Source organism: Macaca thibetana, chromosome 4, assembly GCF_024542745.1.
Source record: "Macaca thibetana thibetana isolate TM-01 chromosome 4, ASM2454274v1, whole genome shotgun sequence".
Taxonomy (NCBI): Eukaryota; Metazoa; Chordata; class Mammalia; order Primates; family Cercopithecidae; genus Macaca; species Macaca thibetana.
In genome coordinates, this window is record NC_065581.1 from 108,838,932 (window position 1) to 108,865,838 (window position 26,907).

The 26,907-nt window shown below is 45.5% G+C and overlaps 2 protein-coding genes across 5 annotated transcripts in view; one reads left to right on the forward strand and one right to left on the reverse strand.

Moving 5' to 3' along the window:
• The window catches only part of TFB1M (transcription factor B1, mitochondrial), a 695,218-nt gene extending 690,199 nt beyond the window's left edge, over positions 1–5,019 (forward strand). Inside the window, exons 7-8 of the mRNA XM_050786810.1 lie at positions 2,290–2,417; positions 4,599–5,019. Of these exons, the coding sequence (XP_050642767.1) occupies positions 2,290–2,417; positions 4,599–4,842 (372 nt within the window). The 3' untranslated portion in view covers positions 4,843–5,019. The remainder of the gene's footprint in view (positions 1–2,289; positions 2,418–4,598) is intronic.
• TIAM2 (TIAM Rac1 associated GEF 2) overlaps positions 4,958–26,907 on the reverse strand; it is a 273,384-nt gene continuing 251,434 nt past the window's right edge. For all 4 annotated transcript variants that reach the window (XM_050786779.1, XM_050786780.1, XM_050786782.1 and 1 more), the window contains 12 exons: positions 22,034–22,213; positions 18,722–18,790; positions 18,013–18,138; positions 17,082–17,190; positions 14,671–14,850; positions 12,713–12,831; positions 11,628–11,736; positions 10,648–10,706; positions 9,594–9,699; positions 8,592–8,679; positions 8,076–8,230; positions 4,958–6,170 (listed from right to left, as the gene is read on the reverse strand). In XM_050786779.1, coding sequence (XP_050642736.1) covers positions 5,533–6,170; positions 8,076–8,230; positions 8,592–8,679; positions 9,594–9,699; positions 10,648–10,706; positions 11,628–11,736; positions 12,713–12,831; positions 14,671–14,850; positions 17,082–17,190; positions 18,013–18,138; positions 18,722–18,790; positions 22,034–22,213 — 1,938 coding nt within the window. In that variant the 3' untranslated portion in view covers positions 4,958–5,532. The remainder of the gene's footprint in view (positions 6,171–8,075; positions 8,231–8,591; positions 8,680–9,593; positions 9,700–10,647; positions 10,707–11,627; positions 11,737–12,712; positions 12,832–14,670; positions 14,851–17,081; positions 17,191–18,012; positions 18,139–18,721; positions 18,791–22,033; positions 22,214–26,907) is intronic.

Genomic DNA, 26,907 nt, shown 5'->3' on the forward strand with positions numbered 1-26,907 from the left:
TAGGCAGGGATTAGATTTTATCTCAGATTTTGCTAAGAGTATTTTTTCTGGAGACTAGCAGGCTGCTAGTAAGAATTGCTAGAATTGGGCTCTGTGTCACTGGGAGAACTGGAGTTGAAGGGTTACAGGAGATGAGTCCTGGATGATGGGAGGCAGGGATGAGGGCACCAGGGAGCTCCAGGGATGAAAGGGGAATGGAGAGTCCAGTGAGAGAAGGCTGGTGAGGTGTAGAGAGTGGTCAGACACATGCCTGACAGTTGGGGCCACTTCTCTCTACAAATCAGGAGGAGGCAAGGTAGGCAGGATAGTGCAGAGTTTGTGAGAAGGAACCTGACATCTGAAGTCAATGGAACTGCGGCTTGCACTCCGCCATTCATAGATCAGGTCTTGGTCTTCTTTTTCCTTCCCCAGAACTGCCCTGAGCTGAAACCACCTTTCTTCTCTCCCTATAGCTGTACCCCCACCCCACCTAAACCCTGCGTCCACTCCACAGCCCCTCATCTTCTTCAGTCCCTCTTTCCCTGATGACCACAGACCTCCCCAAGCTAGACAGACACTGTTCCATGGTGTGTTTTGTTAAGGTCTAAGGGAAGTCCTGTAGGAAGAGGTAGTTGTTATTAAACTTGAGGAAACAGATGAAACAACATATAGCACACAATTCAACACACTTACTAAAATGTATTAAGAGCATTTGGCATCTTAGTGAAGTCACTGCTCGTAACTACTGTTCCACACAATTCAACACACTTATTAAAATATATTAAGAACGTTTGGCATCTAAGTGAAGTCACTGTTCATAACGACTGTTCAACCATAGAATCTTCACAAGAACAGCCTGGTGGACTTCACCAGAAGGCTGATGGACGTTGTGGGTGGGCATTTGGGGTGTGGAAAGGCTGCTTGGCACGTTCTCAACCTGCGTCAGCCCACACCGCCCCTTACCACCAAAGCCTTCTATTTCCCATTCCATCCAGTAGGAGCAGCTGTAGCTGACCTGAAACCTTCGGGGACAGGGTCATTGATTGTTTCAATAGGTAGGTGCAAGGTCTCGGGGGTCCGGGTCCCAGATAACACAGCTAAGGCACCACAGGCTCCTCCCACAGCACATCAGGATGCATGAGGCTCCGCACAGCTTATTTTCACTTTCTTGTCCATAAAGTCTCATATTCAGTTGTTTTCCTTCTACCCTAAAATAAACACAACCAGAAAAGCCACTCTCCGATCTTCATCTTTTTAAGGAATTATGTGGCCACAAGGATCTTTAGAAGCAAGTCCTCTTAAGAGAAAATGACAACCCCTGTGGGATTTCCACAATAGAGTTCCTTTGGAAAAGCAGTGGTGCAGCCCACACCTCCTAAATTGCCCTACTCTCTTTGCCTTTTGTTGAGTCTGTGTGAGATCCTCATTAACAAGTTTAACAATTCCTGGACACTGAGGCTTTTGTCAATTATGACGAGACTTCCCATTTCCTAGACCGTGGTCTCCGTCAGCATTTTTGTGTGTGTCGTTACTGTTTTGACTCCATTTCCCTCTGTCTTTAAATGTTTTTCCTTTGGTATTTGAATATGTCCTTGTGAATTACCATGAGTCCATTTTTGGAACAAATCAGGGTGTAAATCTCTTACCAGTTATGCCTGAAAAGTTGTATCTCCTGACAATTAAAGAAGCTCCACAGCTGGCAGTAGTTTAAACACTATCAAACAGTGACTTTTTTTTATGGTTTCCATTTTCAATTTCAGTCCTGCTTGTGCCTTTCGGGGCATTTAAAGTTGCTACTAGAAAGTTCTGTGGCTTTTCAGACTACAACTGATTAATCAGTGTCTACCGAAAATAAGTGGTGTCTCTGTCTGAGAAGTTTAGCACTGAGTGGTCCCTGGGGGCCTGTCTGCCCTCTCTCCGTGTCTTGAAGCTGCTGCTGCAGCCTATTTTTTTACTCATTCAAAAACTAAAATATTCTAATGCCACCTGTTATCTGCTGACTGACTTGAATGATTTGGATTGATTTTTAAGCCATTGTGAAACTGCGTTTTAAAATTAAGTGACCATCAAGCACAGGTCTGGTGGATGTCATTAGAGAACAGGTGCAGCCAGCTGATTTCTCCATGTCATTTGCAAATCCAGAATGTACCATCTTCCATGCCTAGAGATGACACTGAAGTTCATGGAAGAGTCGGTTTATGAAAACAGGCTGTTGACAGCCCATCCTCCTGTTTAACAAGGATGAGCTGATTGATCACGCTATGCCACATATCATGCCACAGAATGATAATATGTTTGCTTACAATGAAGGTGGACGTGGGCGTGGTGCACTTCACTCCCTTGATACAGCCCAAGATAGAGCAGCCGTTCAAGCTGGTGGAAAAAGTGGTTCAGAATGTATTTCAGTTCCGAAGGAAATACTGCCATCGAGGGCTCGGGTAAGAATGCCTTTTCTTCTCTTCAGTCGTAGTCTTCTTTATAAAATCCTTAGGCACTTTTTAAGAGTAAGAACCTTGTTTGCTCTATTGGTAAAGCTCTGAGTATTACACTGAGTTCAGTCCTGTGACGGACAAGACTTCACTGTCACTGAGGAGAGAGCAAAGACTTGCTAGACCTCAGGTGGCCGTCACAGGGTGGCTTTACCATACACACAGCCTGGAATTGGGGACTGCACAGCTCACAGTGGCTGTGTACTAGGGAGCTCGTGGTTCCCCAGTGAGGACTCGAGACAGATAATAATGGGTTTTTTAAGTGCTTGCTTTCTTCCGAGTTGCCCTGTCTCTTCTTTGAGGACATACTTGAGAACTAGGAAGCAAATGTGACTTCTGAGCAGCCAAAATCATCGCGAAGTCCTCACGAAAGCACATTTCCATCTCACAGAAAGCGGCTGCTCCCAAGAGGCTCACAGGAACCACTGGGAAAAGCCAACAGGGCGCGGTGGTCTAGAGGCCGCCCACCTTGATGGGCTCTGAAGGACCACAGCTATGTTGCAGATCCAGAAAGAGCCAAGAAGCTGTTTAGTCAGGCCCAGTGATGGTCTGCTTAAGAAGGCAGGAAAGCGTGTTTGTCAAACATTTCCGTCTCTGATCATCTATCCATATTCAGCTGTTGAAAGGGGCTCAGCCGGAGAGGCACATATTTCTCAGTTTCTAAAACCTCCTCACATGGCTTCATTGTAATTCTCTCCTTCACAGGGTCTGAAGTGTCCCTTCAGCACATGAAATGACAGCAGATTATTTTAGGGGCCGGCTGGGCATCAGCTCCTAAGAGCGCTGCAGCCCACAAAGCCCATTGCCGAGGATACCAGATGGCAGAAGTTAGAGCGTCAGCCTGCCACTTGTGGCCTCTAATTAAGCCAGGATTCCCACCTTACCAGCTAGTTCCTGCTTCTCTAGCAGAGACTTGAGGTGCAGAGCTGGTGACAGAGATGCCACTGGCCAGCCATTTTGGTGCTAATTAGAACAAAGACAGCCCTGTGGCTGCAGCCCTCAGCTGCCGTGCGCTGCTGGTGAGGGAACAGAAGCTGGATTTCGGCTCACACTTACCCCTCATGCACAGCAGGACCCACACAGCTGTACCTGATAGCCCTGATTCATGGGGAGGGGGAACACAAACCTATGTCCTTTTATGTGCTTTTGGAAATCCTGGAATTGGTCTGAGCCTAGAGCTGGCACTAGCGTTTCCAAGACAACCCCCCAGCTAAGTGAAGGGCCCTATTCATTTCAGATACACCGTCCTCAGGACAGACATGGACCAGATACTGTGCCATCTGGGGTAACAGGGCAAAGTTCTTTGACCTGTTGGTGTTCTTCACATGTTAGAAATCGTCATCAGGTCCTCTTTGCCATGAAACTGAACTCAAAGATCTGTCACCCTGAAACTGTGGGGGACATGCAATTCCTTGTTGAAAGGACTATCAGCCTATAAGCAACATGCAATCTCCCCGACCATGACACCTTCCAAGCCCTTTGGGATGAGCTCTGTAAGAACCCTGAGACTTGAAGAAAAATGCAATCCAGGCCTAACTCCACAGCGTTTCAAGCAGTTCTGGTATTTATTTTAAAACAATGGTTCAATTCAGATAGGTGAAATTTAAAATATATTCTCTACTTCAAATCAGTTTTAAAGATGCTTGAAAAATAACAAGAGGGATAATTATTTATATTTTCCTATCAGCTATTTTCAAACTTTTAGCAAAAAAAGTAACTCTTTTAGCATGAAGAGTTCTATAAAGGCTGATAAATTCAAATTCTAGAGAATCAAAACTGGGGATTTGTCACACAAGAAATAATACAACTTTCACATCGAAACATGAGGCAAATCAAGCTTATAGTTCTACAAGAACGCAGCTGAGCAGATGTTAAACTTACCTTAAAAAGTGCATGTACTGATTGAGCTTTGGAGAATGCTTTCCCATTGTGGGCTTGCCTCGCGCATCAGGTTAGAGCTGCCTCAGTCGTGGGCCGTGCCTGTTACCTGGTGCTATATAATCCAGGAGGCTCCTGCCACTCCCTCCAGCTGGCAGTAGTCAGCAACTGTGTTGTTTTCAAATGAGGGTTAAAAGGTGTCATGATTGGTGGAATTTAAGTAAAATTCTGATATTTCTCTCTTCCCTTCAGAATGTTATTCCCTGAAGCGCAGCGCTTGGAAAACACGGGCAGGCTGTTAGAGTTGGCAGACATAGACCCTACTCTTCGGCCTCGCCAGCTCTCCATCTCACACTTTAAAAGCCTCTGTGAGGTATACAGAAGAATGTGTGATGAAGACCCACAACTCTTTGCATATAATTTCAGAGAAGAACTCAGGCAAAGAAAAATCAAAAAGAAAGAAAAACAGGATGACGCGAAGAGTTACAGACTCTAGCTGCTGCCTGGGGGCGAGCAGCCTACCAGATGTCGATTTGCACTACGTGGAGCTTCTTATATGGGTACTCTTTTGTCTTTACAGAATGACAATAAAAATGCCAATGACCAGATGTGACTTACTTTCCTTTTACTATACAGCTTGGCAGAGAAAATAAATATCATCAAATAAGATACAGTACAAGCTTTCTTTTAATATATACTGTATAGATATAACAGGTTTAGTATAAACAGCATCCATTACAATCTTACAAAAATGAAGTATCTGCACATTTTGCCCTTAAACCACATTAAAATAACTTAAATATGCTTTAAATAAAGCAAAAACTGACAGCTGAAAGAAAATGCCCAGAGGATTTTAAAAAATGACCCTTTGAAAACTATTAATCACAACTTCCCCAGCCTTACTTTTTCCACATAACTTAAAATAATTAGAAGGCAATTTTAAGGATTCTAAATCATTTGATACCTGCTCAAAGTGGATATAAACTAAGTAATTTACAGATTCTGACCAGTTTCTTCTAGGTTTCTGATCCACAATAAATTAAAATAACTTAAATCTTTACAACCATTTCGTGGGAAAATGTATACTGCACAAAACCCAGGAATGAATAGTTTTTTTGCAATTTCCACTTTACCACCAGTTTAAAAGTAAAATGAGGAATTTAACCCATATCTGGATTGAATCGTACTATGATTTTCCATGGCTCTCTGTTTCATAAAAACACTCCTCATTGACAACAGATGTTAAACTCTGGACACTGAATTCTCGCTCTAGAACAGAATTTAGATCGATGGTGGCATTTTCAGATTGACTGTCAAGGGACTGGTGACGGAGCTGTGCCTTGAGCAAAGTTCCTCTGTCCCTCTTGGTGCTGTTGGCTTTTCGTTTGATGGGGCAGAAGTGCCCCCGGACCAGTTTGGGCTGCTCTCCTCCTTTCTGGCCCTCGCCCGCCTCCGGGCCAGGCTGCTGCTCAGCCTCGGGGTGAACGTCTGGGTCCTCAGAAATCCTCAGTCTCTGGAACTGAATTTCGATGTCTTTAGTAGGGCTGCCCCGCTTCAGAGTTTGATGGTGGTCATCATCTTCATCGCTCAGGATGTCACTCTCTTTGATGAGATTGTCCGCAAAATCTGCCAAGCCAGGGTGTGGGTATTTCCCGGGAGAAGCAGTCTTGGAGTCCTGCCTGCCCTCGGCCGTGGGGCAGCCGCTGCTCTGGGTGCCGCTGCTCAAGCTGCCCTCGTCTGAGTCCAGCGAGGTTCCCTTGCCAGTCTCACCGGTCCACTCGTTGCTGGAGGAATTCTTCAGGACTTTTAAAGACCTGGATGAAGCTGCAGTGAGAAAAACACATTTCGCTGTGATACAGAAACAGGTTACACAATGTGTAACGTTTGCCTCAAAGCCTGTGTAAGATTTAACATCTTAATTAAGATTTTATTTTATGATATGACTTCAGGTAGCAACTATCCTGGTATTTAGGCAAAAACGTAGCTACTGAAAACATGGAAATTTTTGACTTAGGTTTACAGTTGTAAGTTGGGCAATTCAGCATTTTTAGATTATCAGAGCTCAGTTATTTAGATAGAACTAGACACTAGAAACTACTATATGGGCTAAGATTTCCTATTTTGCCAATGAGTACATTGAAAAGTTAATTGCTAATAAATCTAGGCTCCTTTCTTTCACTAAGGTGCTTTGTAATTTGATCATCGAGATCACACCATGCATCTTCTCACTTTGTGGATTTCCCTTGCTGCTCAATTAAAAGTAGAAAATACTCCCCCCGCCCCCGCTTTTTTTTAAAGCCAGTGTCTTGATCTGCCACCCAGGCTGGAGTGCAGTGGTGTGATCTCCGCTCACTGCAACCTCCACCTCCTGGGCTCAAGTGATCCTCCCACCTCAGCCTCCTGAGTAGCTGGGACTATAGGTGCGCACGACCATGCCCAGCTAATTTTTATATTTTTTTGTAGAGATGGGGTTTCGCCATGTTGCCCAGGTTGGTCTCAAACTCCTGTTCTCAAGAGCTCAAGGGATCCACCTGCCTTGGCCTCCCAAAGTGCTGGGATTACAGGCATGAGCCACTATGCCCGGCCTAGAAAATACTCTCTTTCTCATATGAGAACTGTCTCTGCTGGAATTTCAAACCAACTTTCTGAAATTTGATGTTATAGGGGTGTGTGTGGGTGGGTGGGTGGGGGTGTGTGTGTGTAGTTCTGTTCTCTTGGATTGAAAGAAGCAAGGGAGTTCTCAGTTTTGGTGTTTCTACAGATAATAACAGCATGTTATTTTGATGGCCAGTTTATTTTGACAATGGAGAAAATAGTAAATATGTGGTAAATCTGAAGAGGTCACATTGATTTGACATGAAAAAGAGAAGTTTTACATTTTCTAAGACTAAAAACAACAAAGATAATAACAAAATAGTTAATGTAGAAATAAGGTTCTGAAAACTTAAGCTGAAATTTTAGAAACAAGCAGAATAATGTGATTTGAAATGCTTACTTGGTGCCTTATCGATTAAGAACGAGTATAAGAGGCCCCTTAACTTAGACGGCATTACATCCCAATCAACCCATTGTTCAGTTGATAATGTTGAAATCAAGAATGCATTTAATATACCTACTAACCACTACGGCTTAGCCCAGCCTGCCTTCAGTGTGCTCAGAACACTTACAGTAGCCTACGGTTGGACAAAGCACAAGGTCTGTTTTATAATTAAGTGTTATGAAATGTATTGAATACTGCACTAGAAACGAAAAACAGAATGGCTGTCTGGGTATTCGAAGTACGGTTTCTACAGAATGTGTGTCACTTTCACACCATGGTAAAGTCAAAAAATTGTAAGTTGAACCATCAGAAGGTGGAGACCCTCTGTGTAAGGTTCTTGATCTTCATTCAGCATTGACCTTCAGGATGCCTGGCACTGCTGAGCACTGGGAATACAGCAGTGAGGAAAACAAAGTCCCTGGACCCGTGCACATCTTAGTGGAAGAAACAAAATCGTACATTTGGACTATGTCAGCTGGTAGGAAGACAAGGGGTTGGGGGTTGGGGGTGGCTGTATTTTCCAGTAGAATGTCTGGGAGCAAGAGGCATGTTTAGGTTTCTTCAAAGGAGATAAAAGTACCTTGATGACTTACAAAGTGAAAACTCACAGCTGTATTACAAGAGCATATATCCTTTTCAGAAGCTCATAATGTTTGCTTGAATAAACACAAGGCTAGCAAAATTCTCACCTAATTTAGCTGAAACAGGAACTCGGTTCTTAAGAGGTACCAGGCGATCCTTACATGTTTTCTCCAGTGGTAATTCACACTTTATGTGACGCCTGAAGTTTTCCCTCAGGATAGAACGAATCACCTTAACAATGTTGGTTTTGCTTTCACTGTCACTGGGTGGGGGGGAGAGAAAAGAGCAGAAGTGTCCAGAGTGTTCATCGTGCTTCCATTCCACGCCCGCCTGTGTTCCTGCACCTTGCACCTGCTGGGCCAGGCTGCCAGCCAGCCACCCAACAGCAGTGCCATGTGGCCTCCCATACAAAAGGAGGTGAGAATTGATCACTCTTAAGATTTTGATATTTATTTAGTCAATGTATTCTCCTACTAGCGGCCTCAGTTGCCTTTTTCGGAGGGTGGGGAGTGTGACCCTGATGTCATCAAAATTCAGGAGGGCACTAAATATAAACTCCCTTCCTTAAGAGACATAATTCTATGTTATTTCTGTTGGTTTTAATCTTTGGAAGTCAGTCATACCTGCAACACAACTGAAAGATGGTTTCTGGCCGTCCTTCTATTTCTGACTTCGTATGGATCAGTTCCCATATGGAATTATTTTCTGTCCCTGTGTAAAAGGAAATGGAAACAAGAGTCTACAACTTTGCCCAAAATGCTGTGGTTAAGAACACTTGTGAAGTTTAAATCTCATGAGTTAAGAAAGTCTAATATTCCCAGTCCTGGCTCGTTTTCTTCTGTGGCTTGTTCTATGTATGATTTTCAGAGTTACACGAACTGAAATGCCTTTTGGTTACTCTTTACATTTCCTGTTGCAGATTTTCCTCCATCTGAACTGCCTTCGCCCTCTCTCTGGAGCCCCTGTCTGGGGAAGATTTGGTGGATCCTATTCTTCAACCTTCCTTTGCAGTTTTGCCCTTTCCTTGGACGGAACAGGAACTGGGATACTTGAGGTAAAAGAGGCCAACCCCAAATGCAGTCATGTTCTAGAAAACATAAGCACTTCTGACAAAAGTTAAACAGAAGCCCAGCAGGTCACTGCATGACTCAGCCTGCTGGCCTCTTCTGTCACCAGAGGCCTGTCACCAAAACAAGGTTACTCTGGAAGGATCTCTGAACATTTTCCAGAGTCAAAGATTTTTTTCTTTTTATATCACCTAAAGTACTACCTAACCTTAAGGAATTTTCTGCTATATTCTAAATTTGTAAAAACATAAATTTGTGGATCTGTTTTTCTAATACATTTTAGGGTATCAAGGCAGAAAGGAAAATGTTGAAAACTATTGATAGAGACAATAAGGAAACAATGAAAGGCATTTGGCAAAGAAAAAGCTATCCACCAGCATTTACTTTCTCCCAGAAGTCTGCTAAGGAACAGCAAAATAACCTCTCTTTGTCCTCGTTTTCCTTGTCTATAAAATAAAAGGCACCAAAAATTATCCCCAAGGTCCTTTCTTACTTTTCATTCCACAGTGAAGTCTACTGAAATGCTTTTTCTGGCATCGTACTGCATGAAACAGTTACCTGCTGGATTCCCCAGTCTGACTTGAAGCGCGGAGATGGGGATCAACCAGCGGAATTTAAATGGGTCCAAGTCAGCAGAGTTGTGTGCAGGCCGGGAATTCGAGGGCTGTAACATGAAGGCCCACCAAGAAAAGTGTTAGGGAAGCTGTCTCACTGGGGGAGGATGTGTGCATGGTGAATAGGAGTTTATGTTCTCCCTGTGGGCGAGTCTCCGAGCAGCCATGTGGGTGTTCAGGGCACAGAAGTCAATCAGCTACGCACCCAATTCTCAAAGACCTCACATTGCTGGGGAAGGTGGGAAGGCCGAGTTGTGGTTCAGAATCAGTTACAGGTCTCAAAGCAAGAAGAGCAGCCAAGGCTTCCACGCCCTCACGCTATCTCTGAATGGTAAACTGATGGCATATGGTATCCACAGCTAAGCTTTGTTTTTGTTTTTCTGAGTCAAGGTAAAAGGCATTTGAAAATAAACCAAAGTTTCACAGACTGTGTATGGAACAACCATGGGCCATTTTCAGGGATATAAAAGTTGATCTTCTATGTAGGCCCCCATATGAGTATTTATCTACTTCATTTACATATTTATTTATTGACAGGGTCTCACTCTGTCGCACAGGCTGGAATGCAGTGGCATGATCAAGGCTCACTGCAGCTTCCACCTCCTGGGTTCAATTGATCCTCCTGCCTCAGCCTCCCAAGTAGCTGGGACTACAGGCACGTGCTACCACACCCAGCTACTTCTTGTATTTTTGGTAGAGGCAGGGTTTCACCTTGTTGGCCAGGCTGGTCTCAAATTCCTGGGCTCAAGCCTCAGCCTCCCAAAGTGCTGGGATTACAGGCATAAGCCACCATGCCCAGCTGTACATCTTCTTTTAAAACAGACATCTTTCACGGGGAGACTCAGAGATGCTCTCAGTATGTGATGGGGTTAGTGACCCTCAGAGTAAGCAGTATCAGTCAGCACAGCCGTGGTGCTCAGTGGGCTTTTCAGTTCAACGTTAATAGGAAGATACAGCCATGAAAAGGTAGCTTAAATTAAAACAAATTTTTGCCTTACCAATTTCTTTTTCAGTTTGCAGTTTTCTTTATAAACCAGTATGACGGCTCTCTTAAAAACTAAAGAAAGGAAAAGAGAAAGAAAGTCTTTATTTTATGCAACTCTTCCAAGGTTAAACTAGAGCTGAATGTCTTAACAGAATAACACTCTTCAAATGTATGAGTCTCTAAGACCTTACTCTGCCAACACATGAGTGAATAAATGGTACTTCCCTTTTGCTCATATTTGAACTATGCAGAAGCACCTGCTTATTTACAAGCTACTATTGGAAGTTGATCTTGGCTTTTTTAAACTCTTTGTTTTATTGAAACTGTGTTCTCTCAGTGACAATATACTGTCACTTGCTCTCCCAACTCTCAGAGAGAATTAAAACATCTTGAAATGCAGCAGACTATTAAGATAGCAGGTTTCTGGCCAGGTGCGGTGGCTCATGCCTGTAATCCCAGCACTTTGGGAGGCTGAGGCAAGTGGATCACCTGAGGTCAGGAATTCGAGACCAGCCTGGCCAGCATGGTGAAACCCCATCTCTACTAAAAATACAAAAATCAGCTGGGCGTGGTGGCGAGCACCTGTAATCCCAGCTACTCAGGAGGCTTAGGCAGGAGAATCGCTTGAACCTGGGAGGTGGAGGTTGCAGTGAGCAGAGATCACACCATTGCACTCCAGCCTGGGCAACAAGAGTGAAACCTTGTCTCAAAAAAAGAAAAAGAAAAAGAAAAGATAGCGGGTTTCAAAATAGCCTCAGGGATCTGTTCCTGTAACACTTGGCCTGAGCCAAGCAGCAGAAGGGAGAACAAGATAATGAGGATGCAGAGAGATGCCGGAGTTTTAAATAGTTGGGGGCTGGCCCTGTTAAGTCCCCAACCATTATAGCAATTCTAACTCCTGGAGCCCAGGAGTGAATTGGACTGGTGTGGCCAGTGAAGTTCTTCGTTAATCCCAGCCTCTTCAGTCTACATTCTTCTGAATGGAATACTAACCAAATACTGTGAGCTCAATGTCCTTTCTAGCTTTTCCTAGAGACAGAAATGGATTCAGCCAGGAAACCGTAGAGTGCATCAGAAGCTCTCCCATCGAAAGTTCTGTTACCTAGATTGTAAAAAGAGGAGGTAAGGAAGATACGGAAATCCCATGCTAGATCATCTCATATTAAATAGTGATGTACACACAGTCATTGCTAAAATGCAAGCACAGCTGGTTTAATTTTTATGATACCTGTAAACATGGGGCCTTAAATAGTGGAGGTTTTGAAAATATGAGCTAAGCACCAAAGTGTCTGATCAATAACATAAAGCTGAAGGCATTTTGCTCCAATGCCCACACATGTAGGTGAGACATGCCTTGTGACCAACTCGATTTCCATAAGATGAACTCTACCAGTGTCCGTGGTTCTTCTCGAGTGCCTTTGTAAGCTTTCCCCTGGGATCTAGTACATCCACCACCTCTGAGCTCCGTTCGGGCTGCTGATAAAAGAGCACCAGCATTGAAACTGGCCAGAGTGAAGGACTGATCTCCAGCTCTTTCCTGTTCCTGCCATTTTCTGCCTAAACTATGCTACTTCCAGCATGCCAGCTTTAGAGGCACAAGATGATAAATTAAGCAATCAGATAAAAAGGAAAAATACAGAAAATGTCAAATCCTGCTTGGACTAGTTTTATAAGTAAGCAGGCAACCACCAATATGTGATGTTAAAAATATATATGTTTGATGTTAAAAAAATATATTTGATGTTTTTAAAAAAAAAAAAGCAAAATAAAAAGGAAAAGCCCCAGACTCCACACTGCCAGTTCCCACGTCCTTTCTCCGCCCCAGCCTCTGCCAGCTCACCCTCCACGGATGTTCCAGCCAATGTGAACGTGACATAAGGTTATATTTTAAACCAGTGTAATGAAGTTTATGATATGTCTATACATAAATTGTATAGTTCATTAGACACATTGTTATCAAGAAAATCTTAGGCATTTTCTCCTCCAGGGAAGTCCTAACAGGGCAGCCTATCTGAGAGGTCACCTACAGACCCCACACCACATGCACTAGGCTCCCAGAGTGCAGACGCCTCACGGACCTCCTTCTCGGTTCCGCTCTGCTCAGCTACTAGCTGGTCAAACACGGTCCCATAATCCTCATAGATCTTCTGCATCTCGTTGATGTGGCTCGCTACTTTCTCCATTGCCTTTAGTGCTTCTGCAAGATATGAAATCATATTTATTAATATGAAATCATATTTATAAATATTTATTCTTAAATATTTATTCTTAAATATGATTTACATAAATCATATTTATTTAAGAATAAATAAATATTTATATTGTTTTAGATCCTATCCAACAGTAATAATGGAGTCAAGATTCAACTCAGGATTCCAGACCAGTACCCACTAGCAGGAGCATTACATTCAGAATAAGTCACAATAGCCCACGGTAGCCCAGCCATTAGAATGAAGAACAGCAAAATTATCTTCTTCTTCAAATTCTTTTTGAAATGAGGCACAGTATCAGTGAAAAGTATCACTAATAACGACAACTGACATGTATGGAGCACTTTCTACTCAGCAAGGATCATGACAGGTGATTTCTGTGAATCATCTCATTTAGTGTACACAATAACTAACTAAAGACTAATCAATCCCATTTTACAGGTGAGAAAAGTGAGTGCAGGATATTCTGCCGGAGTTCCAGAGAGGAAAGCACGAGAATGGAGCCAGGCTTCAAACCCAAGACTGACTGGGCTTCGGGCACCAGCTCCCGAGTTTGGCTTCCCCTTCTGGGAACCGGGATCCAGGTTTAAATAGAACATAACAACACCCCCGTACATGACAGACTGACAGAACAATTGTTTACATTTATATATGGTATATGTTCATAACTTCCCATGAAGGAATATGAGGGATACATTATTTTATAAAAGCCAAAAAGCAAAATTTTAGGTCACTTCTAAATTCAGTATTCTTCATACTTTTTTTCTCCCAATTCAGCATTTTAATTCTATCTGGAGGGAAGTTTGGAAGGAAGTTTTTTAAATCAAACCCTTCTAAAGATGATCTTAATACAAAATGAAGTTTTTACACAGTATGAATGCTGAAGATAATTTGTATTATTACAGAATTTAACTGTCATACAAAAATGCTTTCCTCTTGTTGAGCTTGATACCAAACTATGCTTGTCATGGAAAAAAGAGCCAGCTTAATTTATGCTCATCTCAGTATTTATTATTCAGTAACACTAAAGTGTTAGTAAGTCTCTCTCCCTAGAAATTTTATCACCTATGGTTTAACTGAACCTCCTACTTTCAACATATGAACAAATCACTATCTCCAACCCAAATAAAGCCCCTCTTTAAGGATCCTCTACTTATTATCAAACTGCAAGCTTTGTGTTTTTGACAAATTGTGTCTCAGGCCAGTAATTTCAGAGGTTCAAATGGTAACACAACAGCAGCGACTTGAAAGCACAACCCATCACTGGGAGTTTGGTTTCGGAGCCGAGCTCTGCTCACAGATCTCCACAAGGTGGAGCCTCACCCAACAAATCCAACCAGCAGCTCGGGTGGCGACCACCACAAAACTTAACCAAGTGATAGGAAAATAGGGCTGATTTTCAGTTCCAGCGGCACAGTTTCACAGCCAAGTGACCTGAGGTAATTTACTTATTTTGAGAGTGTAGACGGAATCATCCCCGCATAGGAGGAGAATGGTGATACCCTGAAGAGATCATTTTTACCCAAGTATTTTGTAAGCTCTAAAGGAATGACCAGACACCTAGCTACTTTCACGTATTCACATGAAACCTAAGATGAACCATCGCAGAACTGAAAAGTGACACAGGACGTGCCACTAGGCGGGGAAGAGGTGAGCTGGCAGGCCCAGGGCACGGCAGGCAGCCCCTCGCCCGGGGGTGCCCCTCGCCGCCCTGTCCGGCCCTCGCCCGGGGGTGCCCCTCGCCGCCCTGTCCGGCCCTCGCCCAGGGGTGCCCCTCGCCGCCCTGTCCGGCCCTTGCCCAGGGGTGCCCCTCGCCGCCTCCTCACCCGTCAGGTGGTAATGTTCCTCGCTCTCCTGGTCCGTCAGGGACACCAGCTCCTTGAGCAGCAGCGGGTACTTGAGCACTCTCTGAACCGGCTTGATGAGGTAGGACTCCAGCGTGGAGGAATGCTGCTTGGTGGGGTTCCGGGCGTCCAGAAAAGCCTTGAAGGCTTTGTCAGTTTTAGCTACAAGCAGATGGATAAAAGACCTTAGAAGAGCACAGTGGGGTGAATTAAATTCTTCATTTATCTTTTAACATTTATAGCTCATCCATTTCTATAGTCCTCCTAATACCATTCTTTAATAAAAACCCCAACACATCAGCGGGTCAGGCACCCAGCTGTCAGCGTGGGATTCTGCCTCAGCCCTGACCGCCCTGGAGCCTGGGAGCTTCCGAGGATGGAATGCAGGCTGCACGCCAAAGAGTAACACCGACTCAACATGCGGGAATGTCTGACTTAAAGACACATTTCATGTATATCCACGAGAAATATTGTTATAGGTGACCTAAAAAGTGAGTTTCAAACAATTCATTAAAAGCCATGAAGTGTGACCAGGCACAGTGGCTCACTCCTGTAATCCCAGCACTTTGGGAGGCTGAGGTGGGTGGATCATCTGAGGTCAGGAGTTCGAGACTAGCCTGGCCAACATGGTGAAACCTGTCTCTACTAAAAATACAAAAATTAGCCAGGCATGGTGGTGAGTGCCTGTAATCCCAGCTACTCGGGAGGCTGAGGCAGGAGAATCACCTCAACCCCTGAGGTGGAGGTTGCAGTGAGTCAAGATCGCGCCACTGCACTCCAGCCTAGACAACAGAGTGAGACTCCACCTCAAAAAAAACAACATCAAAAAAGCCAATAAGCAATGTTATCCAGACCCTACACCATACCCACAAAAATTTCATAAAGAAAAATAAACCAGTGTTTTTCCCACTGGCCTCACTCTAATTGTTGCTTATTCTTATTCTGAAAAGCAGTATCTTTTCTCCTGTAAAGTAAGGTGACAGGCACTGCAGCCTATACCCTTCACTCCACAGCTCCAAGCAGATTCACCGTTCGCACACCCAGAGCCACAGCTCCCTTCCACCAGGCATGGCAGTAGGACCCTCTCTGGCAGTGAAAACTGCCCCTCTGTTCAGTGTCTGAGTACCATGAAGGGTGTGTGTAGGAATCCAGGTGCATTTGGTTTGAGTACCAGCGGATACACCAGTGCTACTTGGATTCCACCAGTTGGCAATGGATGACCAGCTGCTTGGAATGTACCTACTCTGAAGGAAGATAAACCCTTATTTGGGATTGTGTTGTAAGATCACATATTCCAGGAGATGCAATACCATTTTGAATGTGATTACCAGGCCAAGAAGGTGGTGACAGGACCCCTCTTCTTTATGACAAAGGAGGAACTGAGCAAGCCCTTGGTATGCTTTCATTGTACTGCATCGATTGTCAATACGTATTGACAAGTACATTGCTATGCTTTCATTGTACTACAGACCGTCAATACAAAGGTGCTTGTGGGCCAGGCGTGGTGGGCCTGTAATTCCAGCACTTTGGGAGGCCTAGATAGGAGGATCACTTGAGGACAGGAGTTCGAGACCAGCCTGGGCAACACAGTGAGACCCATCTCTAGGAACATTTTTTAAATTAATTAATTAATTTAGAAGACGGTGTTTGTGGAAGGAAACGGCAACAGAGGTCAGACAACTGTCTAAAGCAGCTGGAGAAGATGGATTTGGGCTGGGTCTTGCTCATCTGAAGCACTCTAAGACCCCACTTTTTAAACGTGGGGCTTTTCTTCTCGGATACCATGATGTTCTGGATTAAAATCCAATGGCAGAGCTGCATCCGTGGACATGAATGAGCACTAAGGGTGTCAGGATAAACCTCCAGGTGCCCTCCAGGCCCGCGCAGAGACAAGCACCGAAGAGCAACCTTTGGGAAATGCGAGCTCTTTCCAGGTGCACCAGAGAGACTTTACTTCCAGCTGGCAAACTTCTTGTGAGTTTGGTGGTAGTGGTTTGGTGGTAAGTTGTTGTGGCTTCTCAGGCTTAAGAAGGTTAACAAGGAAAAACAAAAAAAAACATAGCATGCATTTCTTTCTACTCCCATCTAGGGTCTGGGGTTGCAAGTTTTTAGAGAAAGGAATTTGGCAAGAATCCAGATGTAACTGACAGCAAAGTGACACGTGGCAAAGCAACATCTCTGCTCTCAGGCACACTTGTTTCCGGCGACCAATAAACTGACAGAAACAGAAATCTTTCCCTTGAATATTTGTCACTGTCAAGGTCAAGGATGGACCTTAATACATCAAAATTGCACTTACTCTCTACCTGTTAAATACAGATTTACCCTTTACTAACAGTTAAAAATGCAAAAACAAACAAACAAAAAAACCATAAAAGGCATAAGCAACTTACCTCGCTCCAGAACCTTCTGTACTTTGATATGGTTAGCACAGAATCCACTGTACAGTTTAAAGTGGTCCGCGTAATAAAGGAAAGAGCCTCCAAGGGAAAACAGTAATTTCTAGAAGGGCAGAGGGGAAAGTCAAATCAGACATGGTTTAATCAATGCATGCCGGCTTGTGGCATTTGACGGCCCCATGGCTTCTGTCAGACTCCACAGCACTAATGCCTTAAAGAAGTTCAGGCCTGCTCCGTCCACACAGGAGGCGGGGAACAGCCCAGGTGCTGCCCTGACAGGTCTCTAGCTTGACTGCAAAGTTTCCAGCAGCAGAGCCTACTGACTGTGTTCAATCCAAGGACAAGAAACAAAGAAAGTTCTATAAAACTACAGCTGACAAGGTGGGATATAAACCATCTGAGAGGTTCATTAATAAAGCTGACTGTGCATTGCTTGGATAGAGTGATGCTGTCTGTATGGTTCCAGGTCCCCTTGGAGAGGCTTCCTACCACACTATGGCTTACATGGATGCTATGGAGCACTGGTGCTTCAGAGAAGAGAGGGCTCGAGCCCAGCAATTAGAAACCTAGTCTGTTAATCCCAGATCCACATGACCACAGGGAAGAAGGATTGGGCGCAGGGTGTAGGAGCTCCAGTTTCAGAAGCAACCACCCTGGATATCCTTAACAGCAGCTGAGAAAAGAGCATGTGCGTGCTTAGCAACCAGGCGGGAGGTGCTGCCGGACTTCTGACTACCAGAAGTATGTGTACCAGGAAAAAAAAAAATACAGCCTCCCTTTACCACCCGCTAGAGGAAAACGGTGCAAGGAAATAGTCACAGGACAATAAACAGTCAATAGTCACAGGACAAGACATTCTTTCTCATGAGAGAATTTTGCACCTAGCCATTTCTTTTCACTTTCAGCCTAAATATGAGATACTTACTCTAAACTGTGTGGGGGTTTCTAGGGTGTTAAAGTCAGATGATGCTGAAATCCCATCCTCCAGGGTCTCCAGAAACACCTTCTGAAACTCAAGCATCTCTGGCAAACTTCCAAAAAGTGACTCCATCTATGTGAAGATCAGGATTTGAAACGAGGGGATTAGCCATGAAGTTCAGGATACCACGCTAACTCTTAGGCCCACAAATAAATCACAAGGAAATTCTTCACGGAGAAGCAGACAGAAAGTAAATCCTTTAAGAAGACAGCACGTTCATTATGGGATATGGCTTATACATAGAAAGTTTCACAGCTCCATCCCCTATAATTCTCTATTTCTACAGGAACTTTTTAAGTGGATGTAAAGTTCTCAGAATTCAAATCAAGAAAAACGTAAGTCACTAGAAAAGAACTAATTATGTGGTTTAACATTACAAAGATATGTATTGAAAAGGAATTTCTGATCACACTCTCTTCTGCCTCAAAAAGACCATAACCATCGCTCTGCCTTTGTAAATGCTCTGCCACTGTGTCATGCAGCCGAGGCCACAGCAGTGGCTTAGGAGGAGGCTATGCCTGGGACTCTCAGAAGACCCTTAAGTCTTGGGATGTTCTTTCAGGATCAATAGAGATCATCTCATAGGAGTTCTGCTAAAAGGCAAACAGAGACTAACCCGTGGATCACTGGACAGAAGGAAGGGGATTTTATTTACCTCATCTTGAGTAAGAAAGGTCTCATTCTGAAGTGGCTCCAAGTATAACTCAAAGAGGCAGCTCAGATCCTGAAAGAAAACACAAGAAAGTGTCTTCGATGCTTTAGTCTCCAAAATACCCACAAGATTTGGGTAGCAGCAACCTGGCAGCAGCTCCCAAGGCTCCCATCAGGATAATGAAGTTTATGCCTTGTTGAAATTTTTTTTTTTTTTTTTTTTTGAGACGGAGTCTTACTCTGTCACCCAGGCTGGAGTGCAGCAGCGCAATCTCAGCTCACTGCAACCTCTGCCTCCTGGGTTCAAGAGATTCTCCTGCCTCAGCCTCCCAAGTAGCTGGGACTACAGGTACACTCCGCCATACTCAGCTAATTTTTGTATCTTTAGTAGGGGCTGGGTTTCACCGTGTTGGTCAGGCTGGTCTTGACTCCTGACCTCAGGTGATCCTCATGCCTCAGCCTCCCAAAGTGCTAGGATTTCAGGCGTGAGCCACCACACCTAGCCTTTGTTGAAATTCCTGACCCTAAAAGTAGTGATTATTCCTCACCTAATTCAAAGAGGTTAATATCACAATATAGGCAACAGCTGGATTCCATACCTTTATAGCTCAATCATTGCCTCTGCCTCTCTTTGGGCCACTGCAGCAGGGGCACTCACTTCCCTGCAGAGGAAGGAGGTCTGTGTGGCACTAGTGTCAGATGCAAACCAGCTCCTGGCTTCCTCTGCCTCAGGGAGCAGAGTGAGGTCCAGCGTGGAGCTGGGAGGGTCAAGATCTGGGGAGCCCTTCAACTTTGGGGCTGACTGATTTGCAGAATCTCAAACTCACATATTCAAAGTCAATAAAAAAATTCCTACAGAGCTGCAGCTCTAATGGCTAAACTCTCAGCCATATTTGGGTATCTTGTAAATGAGGCTCCAGCACGACATTATAGTGGGAGTAGACTGCAGTTACAAAACCCATGAGCGAAAGATGATTTTGTTTAATAATTTGAAGCCAAAGCTGGGCATGGTCATGCCTATAATCCCAGCATTTTGGGAGGCAGAGGCAGGTGGATCACCTGAGGTCAGGAGTTTGAGACCAGCCTAGCCAACCTGGTGAAACCGTTTCTACTGAAAAAAAAAAAAAAAAAAAAAAGGCTGGATGTGGTGGCCCATGCCTGTAGTCCCAGCTACTCAGGCTGAGGCAGGAGAATCACTTGAACTCAGGAGATGGAGGCTGCAGTGAGCCAAGATCATGCCACTGCACTCCAGCCTGGGTGACAGAGCGAGACTCCATCTCCAAAATAATAATAATAAAAATTTGAAGCCAAGGCCAGGATATAGTTTAGTGATAGAAAAGATTTCTCCTTTATTCTGAAGAATTGTGAGTCCTAAAATACTAGAGGCAGTTGACTGCAAAGTCAGCTATAATAACTCCCTCACTTCCCAAGAGGGGAATCTAAGACCCAGAGCTTTATAAAGCCCAAAGCGCCCCGCAGAACTTTCTGGCCTTAGTTCGGAGGGCAAGGCAAGGCCTGTGACACGGATGCTGTTTCACAATAAAAACCTCCCTGACCTTCCCTCACCATATTCCACGCCGGACCGCTCAGAGAAGGGAGATGACAGAAGTTACAGAATCATACCTCGGGGAACACAGAGATGCCAGCAATTTCAAGGAGCATGCAGGGATCCAGGTTAAAAAACGACAAGATTCTGTGTTAAGCGTCAGCAACAAAAAGGAAATTAAGGGACGGTAGTGTGTGTGTGAATCACAACAGGTGCCAAGTGTGGGTTACTTTGCCCGAGGGTGCTGGGGCCTGGCAGTCATTCCTCACAGGCTGGTACTGCCCGGGAAGACTTACTGGGCCGCAAGGTCAGGTCCGCGCAGAGCTGCGGGGGCAAAGGGCTGTGACCCGAGGAGCCCTGAGAAAACAAAGTGCAGGTTTCTTGCAGAGAGAAGGGAGAGTCGGTCCTTGTCTACTTCACCCATGACACCATCTGAGTTTTCCTCCAGCCTGTCACTGAAATGACCCTCCCAGTGCAGCGTGGCCTAACAGGAAACTCTAACAACACTATTAACAAAAAGGGACATCGATTCTTCTCTCAGCTCTGCCCTTGACTCTGGGGGTGAGAGCTCCATGACTATTCTCAAGATGTCAGAAGGGCTCTGAAGCTTCCAAAATATCTACAGCTCCACACAGCGACACGGAAAAAGGAGACGGGATTATTCAGAACTTGAGTCTGAACAGCCCGGCTGTTCACTTCATCTCCACACCCTGGATGCAGGACAAGACACAACGGAAAATGAAACTAAATTGTCATCTCTCTAACTTTTCTTTCTCCCCTTTGAGACCAAAAGAAGGGGCTTTGGGAAGCTACGTGTGAATAAGGCCTTAGGTAAAGTCCAGGTAAAACAGTGACATCAACGAAAGGGGAAGCTCAGATCTGTCTTGCAGAGAAAGAAGGTAATAGCCGCATGTGTGTGCCAAGCCTTAATTCAATGACTCAGCACCTCAGAATTGGAAGGCATTTAGAGAAGGGGGACCGAGTGTCTCAACTTCAAATAAGGGAGATGAAGGGGGCTGTCCACCAGGCAGCAAGGCGGAGGCAAAGCCAGGGCTGGACCCTCAGCCCACTGCACCGCGCCGCACTGCTCCAGTAACTGACAAATGAAGCGAGCTTCCAATGGTCCCAAAGCTCCAGGAAACACTTAAAGCAAAAGAACGCTGCTCCCCAGGCTCCTGTATTCTTCAAAAAATCTTTCTCAAACCACGGACTTGGGGCTTATGAGATGAATAAATGAATTCTTCGGGTACTCAAGATACTCGGCAACTGCCCCTTCATACATGGTGCAAGGATATTCCCACGGGCTGACCAGTCCCCAGTGCATGCACCCCAGTTCTACACGATGACAACCACCAGGGAGGGCTGGCCCGGGCCACCACCGGGACTGTGGTCCTGGATCAGCCGTCACGTATGTACAGATTGTTCTCAAGTTCCTCATCACCTAAAATGATCTCTCTCCCCTTTTACTAAACCGGTACAGACTCCCTTCCCACAGATTGCAAATGACAAACCAGAACATCTGTTTCCATAGTGAAAGCTACCTTGGTAACAAAATAAGCCGAGGATCTGATTTTTTTCTAAGTCTCCTCAGCTCTTCCACCCTCTCACTCCTCCCCTCCCTTCTTTGAGCAATTCACTGATTCAAGGAGCAGGCATCCCCCTGGGGAGTGGCCGGTGTCCCGGGCAGAAGCGATCTGGGGACCTCTGCCAGCTTACCACTGACCATCAGCAAAGAGGCGCGAATGCACGAATGCCCAGCGCTTCCCTTACCTTCACGTAGGACTTCTCTGTGTCCACAAGCTCCTGGATGACTTTGCGGAGGCGGTCTGCATCAGAGAGGTGGCGGGCCAGAGGCCTCGGAGGAGGATCCTGACTCTCCCGCGGTCCTTCCATGCCGTTGGCCTGAGTGTCGTTAAAACTCCTGCACAGTGCAGTGATCTGCTCAGCACTCTGAGAGAGGACAAGAGGTGGAAAATAATGCACGGGGCCCTCCCTGTTAGTATCCGCTGCCCCCAAGGGCACCAAGTGTCTCTGTCTGTGCTCAGCAGGAATCTCAGAGGGGCCTCTGTGTAGGGCAAAGGGTTTCATTCACCTCAGACCCCTCTGGCTATCATTTCGGATCTGAGTAAGGAAGATGTGCACCCACACTCCTGTTCGGTGTTTACACACAAGGCGCTCCATTGTCACATCAGCTGTTAGGTGTGTCTTTGGACCTGAAATTGCAGAGTCATTGCCTAGGGCTCACCCTCTGCAGTCGAGGTGAGGTAGCTCTGAAATCAAGAAGTTATGGCTTTCTAGGGAGCAACAAGAGCAGAAGGCCTCAACAGGCCCACCCGGTCCCCTCAATGGTTGGCCTAATCCAGTTTTCCATCTCCCACACAGAACAGCCCGGAGAGACTCAGGAAAGACGCAGCCCAAGAGCAATTTCAGGACGACCTGGCCACAGCGGGCCTGGAGTTCTGCCCTCCAGTCTAACCGCTCAGCTCCACAGTTTTGTGGCAAGTAGAATTATGAGTAAAAAAGTCTTGAGCTGGTGCACATGCTAGTAATGGAGTAGAAGCAGATGAAGATGGTAACACCCTCACCCTAAAAGGGTGCAGAGCCCTGCAGAGCGCACAGGCAGGGAGCAGAGGACACATAAGGCCTGGCGAGGATGAGCGGCCAGGGTTCAACCAGCCCCAGGGGAAACCTCCACGAGGAGGGAGCTAAGCTGGTCTTAGCAGGGAGCCAGGACCAGGCCTAGGGAATGTGGGCTCAGAGGAAATACTCGCTCCCAGTCATGGAAAAGGAATCACATAGATGAAGAGACAAAAAGGAACATGACTATCTGGGGGGACCGCTGGCCTTTGATGCAAGCTCCAATTCAGACAGAAGCACCGTGCGCTGCTGCCTTCTCAAGGACAGCCTATCTGCATCCACCTGCCTTTGGCTGGAAAGCCTCACAGGTGTCTACCCTGAAACGCTTCCACAGTTGCCAGAGCAGGTCAGATTACAAAGTGTCCTTTTACTTCTCATTCTTTCCATTCCGCCCACACATCTCCACCCCACCTCACCACCTCCCCATCTGGAAGCCCGGTGAGGGCAGGGTGGCTTCTTCCTTTCACATCTCCGCCAGCAGCCAGCTCACTGGTCAGCACAGGAAGTACTCAGCCCACCTCTGCTGCACTGAAATTCTTACTGAACAACGCAGCTGACTCCCAACACAAATGACTGGCATCCATCAAGAGCCAGCAACTTTTTGACTGTCAACTAAAAAACTCTCCTTTTCTCAGCTGAAATGCCTTCATGCCTGACCTCTATCCATCTCTGTCTTAGGTAAGATGCTGAACTTCTCAGCAGCATCTCTTAATACTTACGTAATTCATTTTCTTTGCTTGGATATTGCAGAACACAGCTTACACAAGCATGTTGGTCAACCCGGGTAGCCTGATGCATGCTTTTTATACAATCTGTCTCTTGACAAACTGAAGCACCCCAAAGACAAAACAGGCCACTCTCAACTGCCCTCTCTGTTCTATGCCCCAACCCCCGCCAACACAGTTGTCATATGATGGAAATATACAATCCACATTAAAACTCAACATTGATCTCTGGCTGGTCTTTCAGTTCAATTCAGTGGGCATCAACTGAGGGCCTGCTCTGTCTCCAAAAAAGTAGAAGAAAGTTCCTACACAAAGAGGTAAGACTCATCAAGGATGGAAATCCCAAAGCATAGCCTAAGGCAGTCTGGAATCAACACAGACTTGTGTGGAACAAATGAAGAGTTATAATGCACATTAAATGAATAGAGGCAGCATTTTGGAATCGGTTGTCCAGGAAGGCTTCGGTGAAAGGGTTGTAACATGTCCTGGAGGGAGCGTGCTCCAAGGGAAAACCAGAGAATGTGCCAAAGGTGCAGTGGGAAAAGGAGCCCAGTAATGTTCCAGGCCTACCTCAAGGGGCAGGTAAGGGTGAGACGCTAACAGATGTCTGCCGTGGGAACTCCCAGATGGCTGAGCTCCTTCAATAGAATCGCTTCTCTTTTGAGTGGGCCATACTGAAAAGATAACTGAAAATGTGGAGGCAACTTCGGAGCTGGGTAACACGCAGAGGCTGGAACAGTTTGGAGGGCTCAGAAGAAGACAGGAAAATGTGGAAAAGTTTGGAACTTCCTAGAGACTTGTTGAATGGCGTTGACAAAAACGCTGGTAGTGATATGAATTATAAGGTCCAGGCTGAGGTGGTCTCAGATGGAGATGAGGAACTTGTTGGGAACTGAAGCAAAGGTGACTCTTGTTATGTTTTAGCCAACAGATTGGCAGCATTTTGCCCCTGCCCTAGAGAGTTGTGGAACTTTGAACTTGAGAGATGATTTAAGGTATCTGGCAGAAGAAATTTCTAAGCAGCAAAGAATTCAAGATGTGACTTGAGTGCTGGTAAAGGCATTCAGCCTTATAGAGGAGGCAGAGCATAAACCTTTGGAAAATTTGTAGCCTAACAATGCAATAGAAAAGAAAATTCCATTTTCTGAGGAGAAATCTAAGCTGGCTGCAGAAATGCGTAAGTAAAGAGGAACTGAATGTTAATCCCCAAAACAATCACAAAAATGTCTCCAGGGCATGTCAGAGGTCTTGGCAGCCCTTCCCATCACAGGCCTGCAGGCCTAGGAGGAAAAAGTGGTTTCCTGGGCCAAGCCCAGGGTCCCCATGCTGTGTGCAGCCTAGGGACTTGGTGCCCTAAGTCCCAGCCAATTCAACCATGGCTGAAAGGAGCCAACACAGAGCTTGGGCCATGGCTTCAGAGGGTGCAAGTCTCAAGCCTTGACAGCTTCCATGTGGTATTGAGCCTGCCAGTGCACGTAAGTCAAGAATCAGGGTTTCGGAACCTCTGCCTAGATTTCAGAGAAGGTATGGAAATGCCTGGATGTCCAGGTAGAAGTTTGCTGCAGGGGCAGGGCTCCCATGGAGAACCTCCGCTAGGGCAGTGCAGAAGGGAAATATGGGGTTGGAGCCCCACACAGAGTCCCTACTGGGGCACTGCCTAGTGGAGCTGTGAGAAGAGGGCCACCATCCTCCAGAGCCCAGATCCACTGACATCTTGTACCCTGTGACTGGCAAAGCTGTAGACACTCAACACCAGCCTGTGAAGGCAGCCAGGAGGGAGGATGTATCCCGTAAAGCCCCAGGGACAGAGCTACCCAAGACCATGGGAACCCATCTCTTGCACCTGCGTGACCTGGATGTGAGACATGGAGTCAAAGGAGATCATTTTGGAGCTTTAAGATTTCACTGTCCCACTGGATTTCAGAATTGCATGGGACCTGTAGCCCCTTTGTTTTGGCCAATTTCTCCCATTTGGAATGGCTGTATTTACCCAATGCCTGTACCCCCATTGCATCTAGGAAGTAACTGACTTGCTTTTGATTTTACAGGCTCATAGGTGGAAGGGACTTGCCTTCTCTGGGAAGAGATTTTAGACTGTAGACTTTGGGGTTAACGCTGAAATGAATTGAGACTTTGGGGGACTGTTAGGAAGGCATGATTGGTTTTCAAATGTGATGAGATTTGGGAGGGACCAGGGCAGAATGATATGGTTTGGCTCTGTGTCCCCACTCAAATCTCATCTTGTAGCTCCCATAATTCTCCTGTATTGTGGGAGGGGCCCAGTGGAAGATGACTGAATCACAGGGGTGGATCTTTCCCATGATGTTCTTGTATTAGTGAATAGGTCTTACAAGATCGGATGATTTTAAAACCAGGAGTTTCTCTGCACAAGCTCTCTCTTTGCCTGCTGCCATCCACATAAGATGCAACTTGCTCTTTTATTTATTTTATTTTTTTGAGACAGAGTCTTGCTCTGACGCCCAGGCTGGAGTGTAGTGGCACGATCTCAGCTCACTGCAACCTCTGCCTCCTGGGTTAAAGCAATTCTCCTGCCTCAGCCTCCCAAGTAGCTGGGATTGCAGGTGCCCACCACCACGCCTGGCTAATTTTTGTATTTTTAATAGAGATGGGGTTTTGCCATGTTGGCCAGGCTTGTCTTAATCTCCTGACCTCAAGTGATCCACCCACCTCAGCCTCCCAAAGTGCTGGGATTACAGGCGTGAGTCACCGCGTCTGGCTGTCATGGGTGTTGCTTAAAAAACTCCCCCACATGTTGCTAATGTGTGGCCTGCATGAGAACTGCTAGTCTACTCTTCATACAGCTTGCATTCTGCTTCGATTTCTGGGAGTGGTGCTGGCTCCAGTGGGATCACCTGTCCCAGGGTCCCCACTGAGGTATGTGGACTGAGCTCACAGGCTAGAGGAAATAGATGGAATCACAGCCATGACTCTGGTGTTCTGGGTGTGGCCTCCTATGAACTGAGCTAAAATGTTCATGATAATACTCAGACTCCAAGACTCACTGATTTGAAATCTCTATACTGGGATTTGCAGCAGCAGCTCAGACAATATAATTCTGCAGTCCTGAAAACTAACAGTTCCCAGGGCTATAGAATCTATATTAAGCTTGAATATACTGTATAAGAGCTGATAAAATGCATCATAAGTTTAATGGCATCTGGTGAGATTATGGCTTTGCTTTACTGGGATGTCAAAAATCACACCTAACAATGCAGTGTTAAAGTAACGAGATCTTACAAATAAAGTATCTTGCCATTTTAG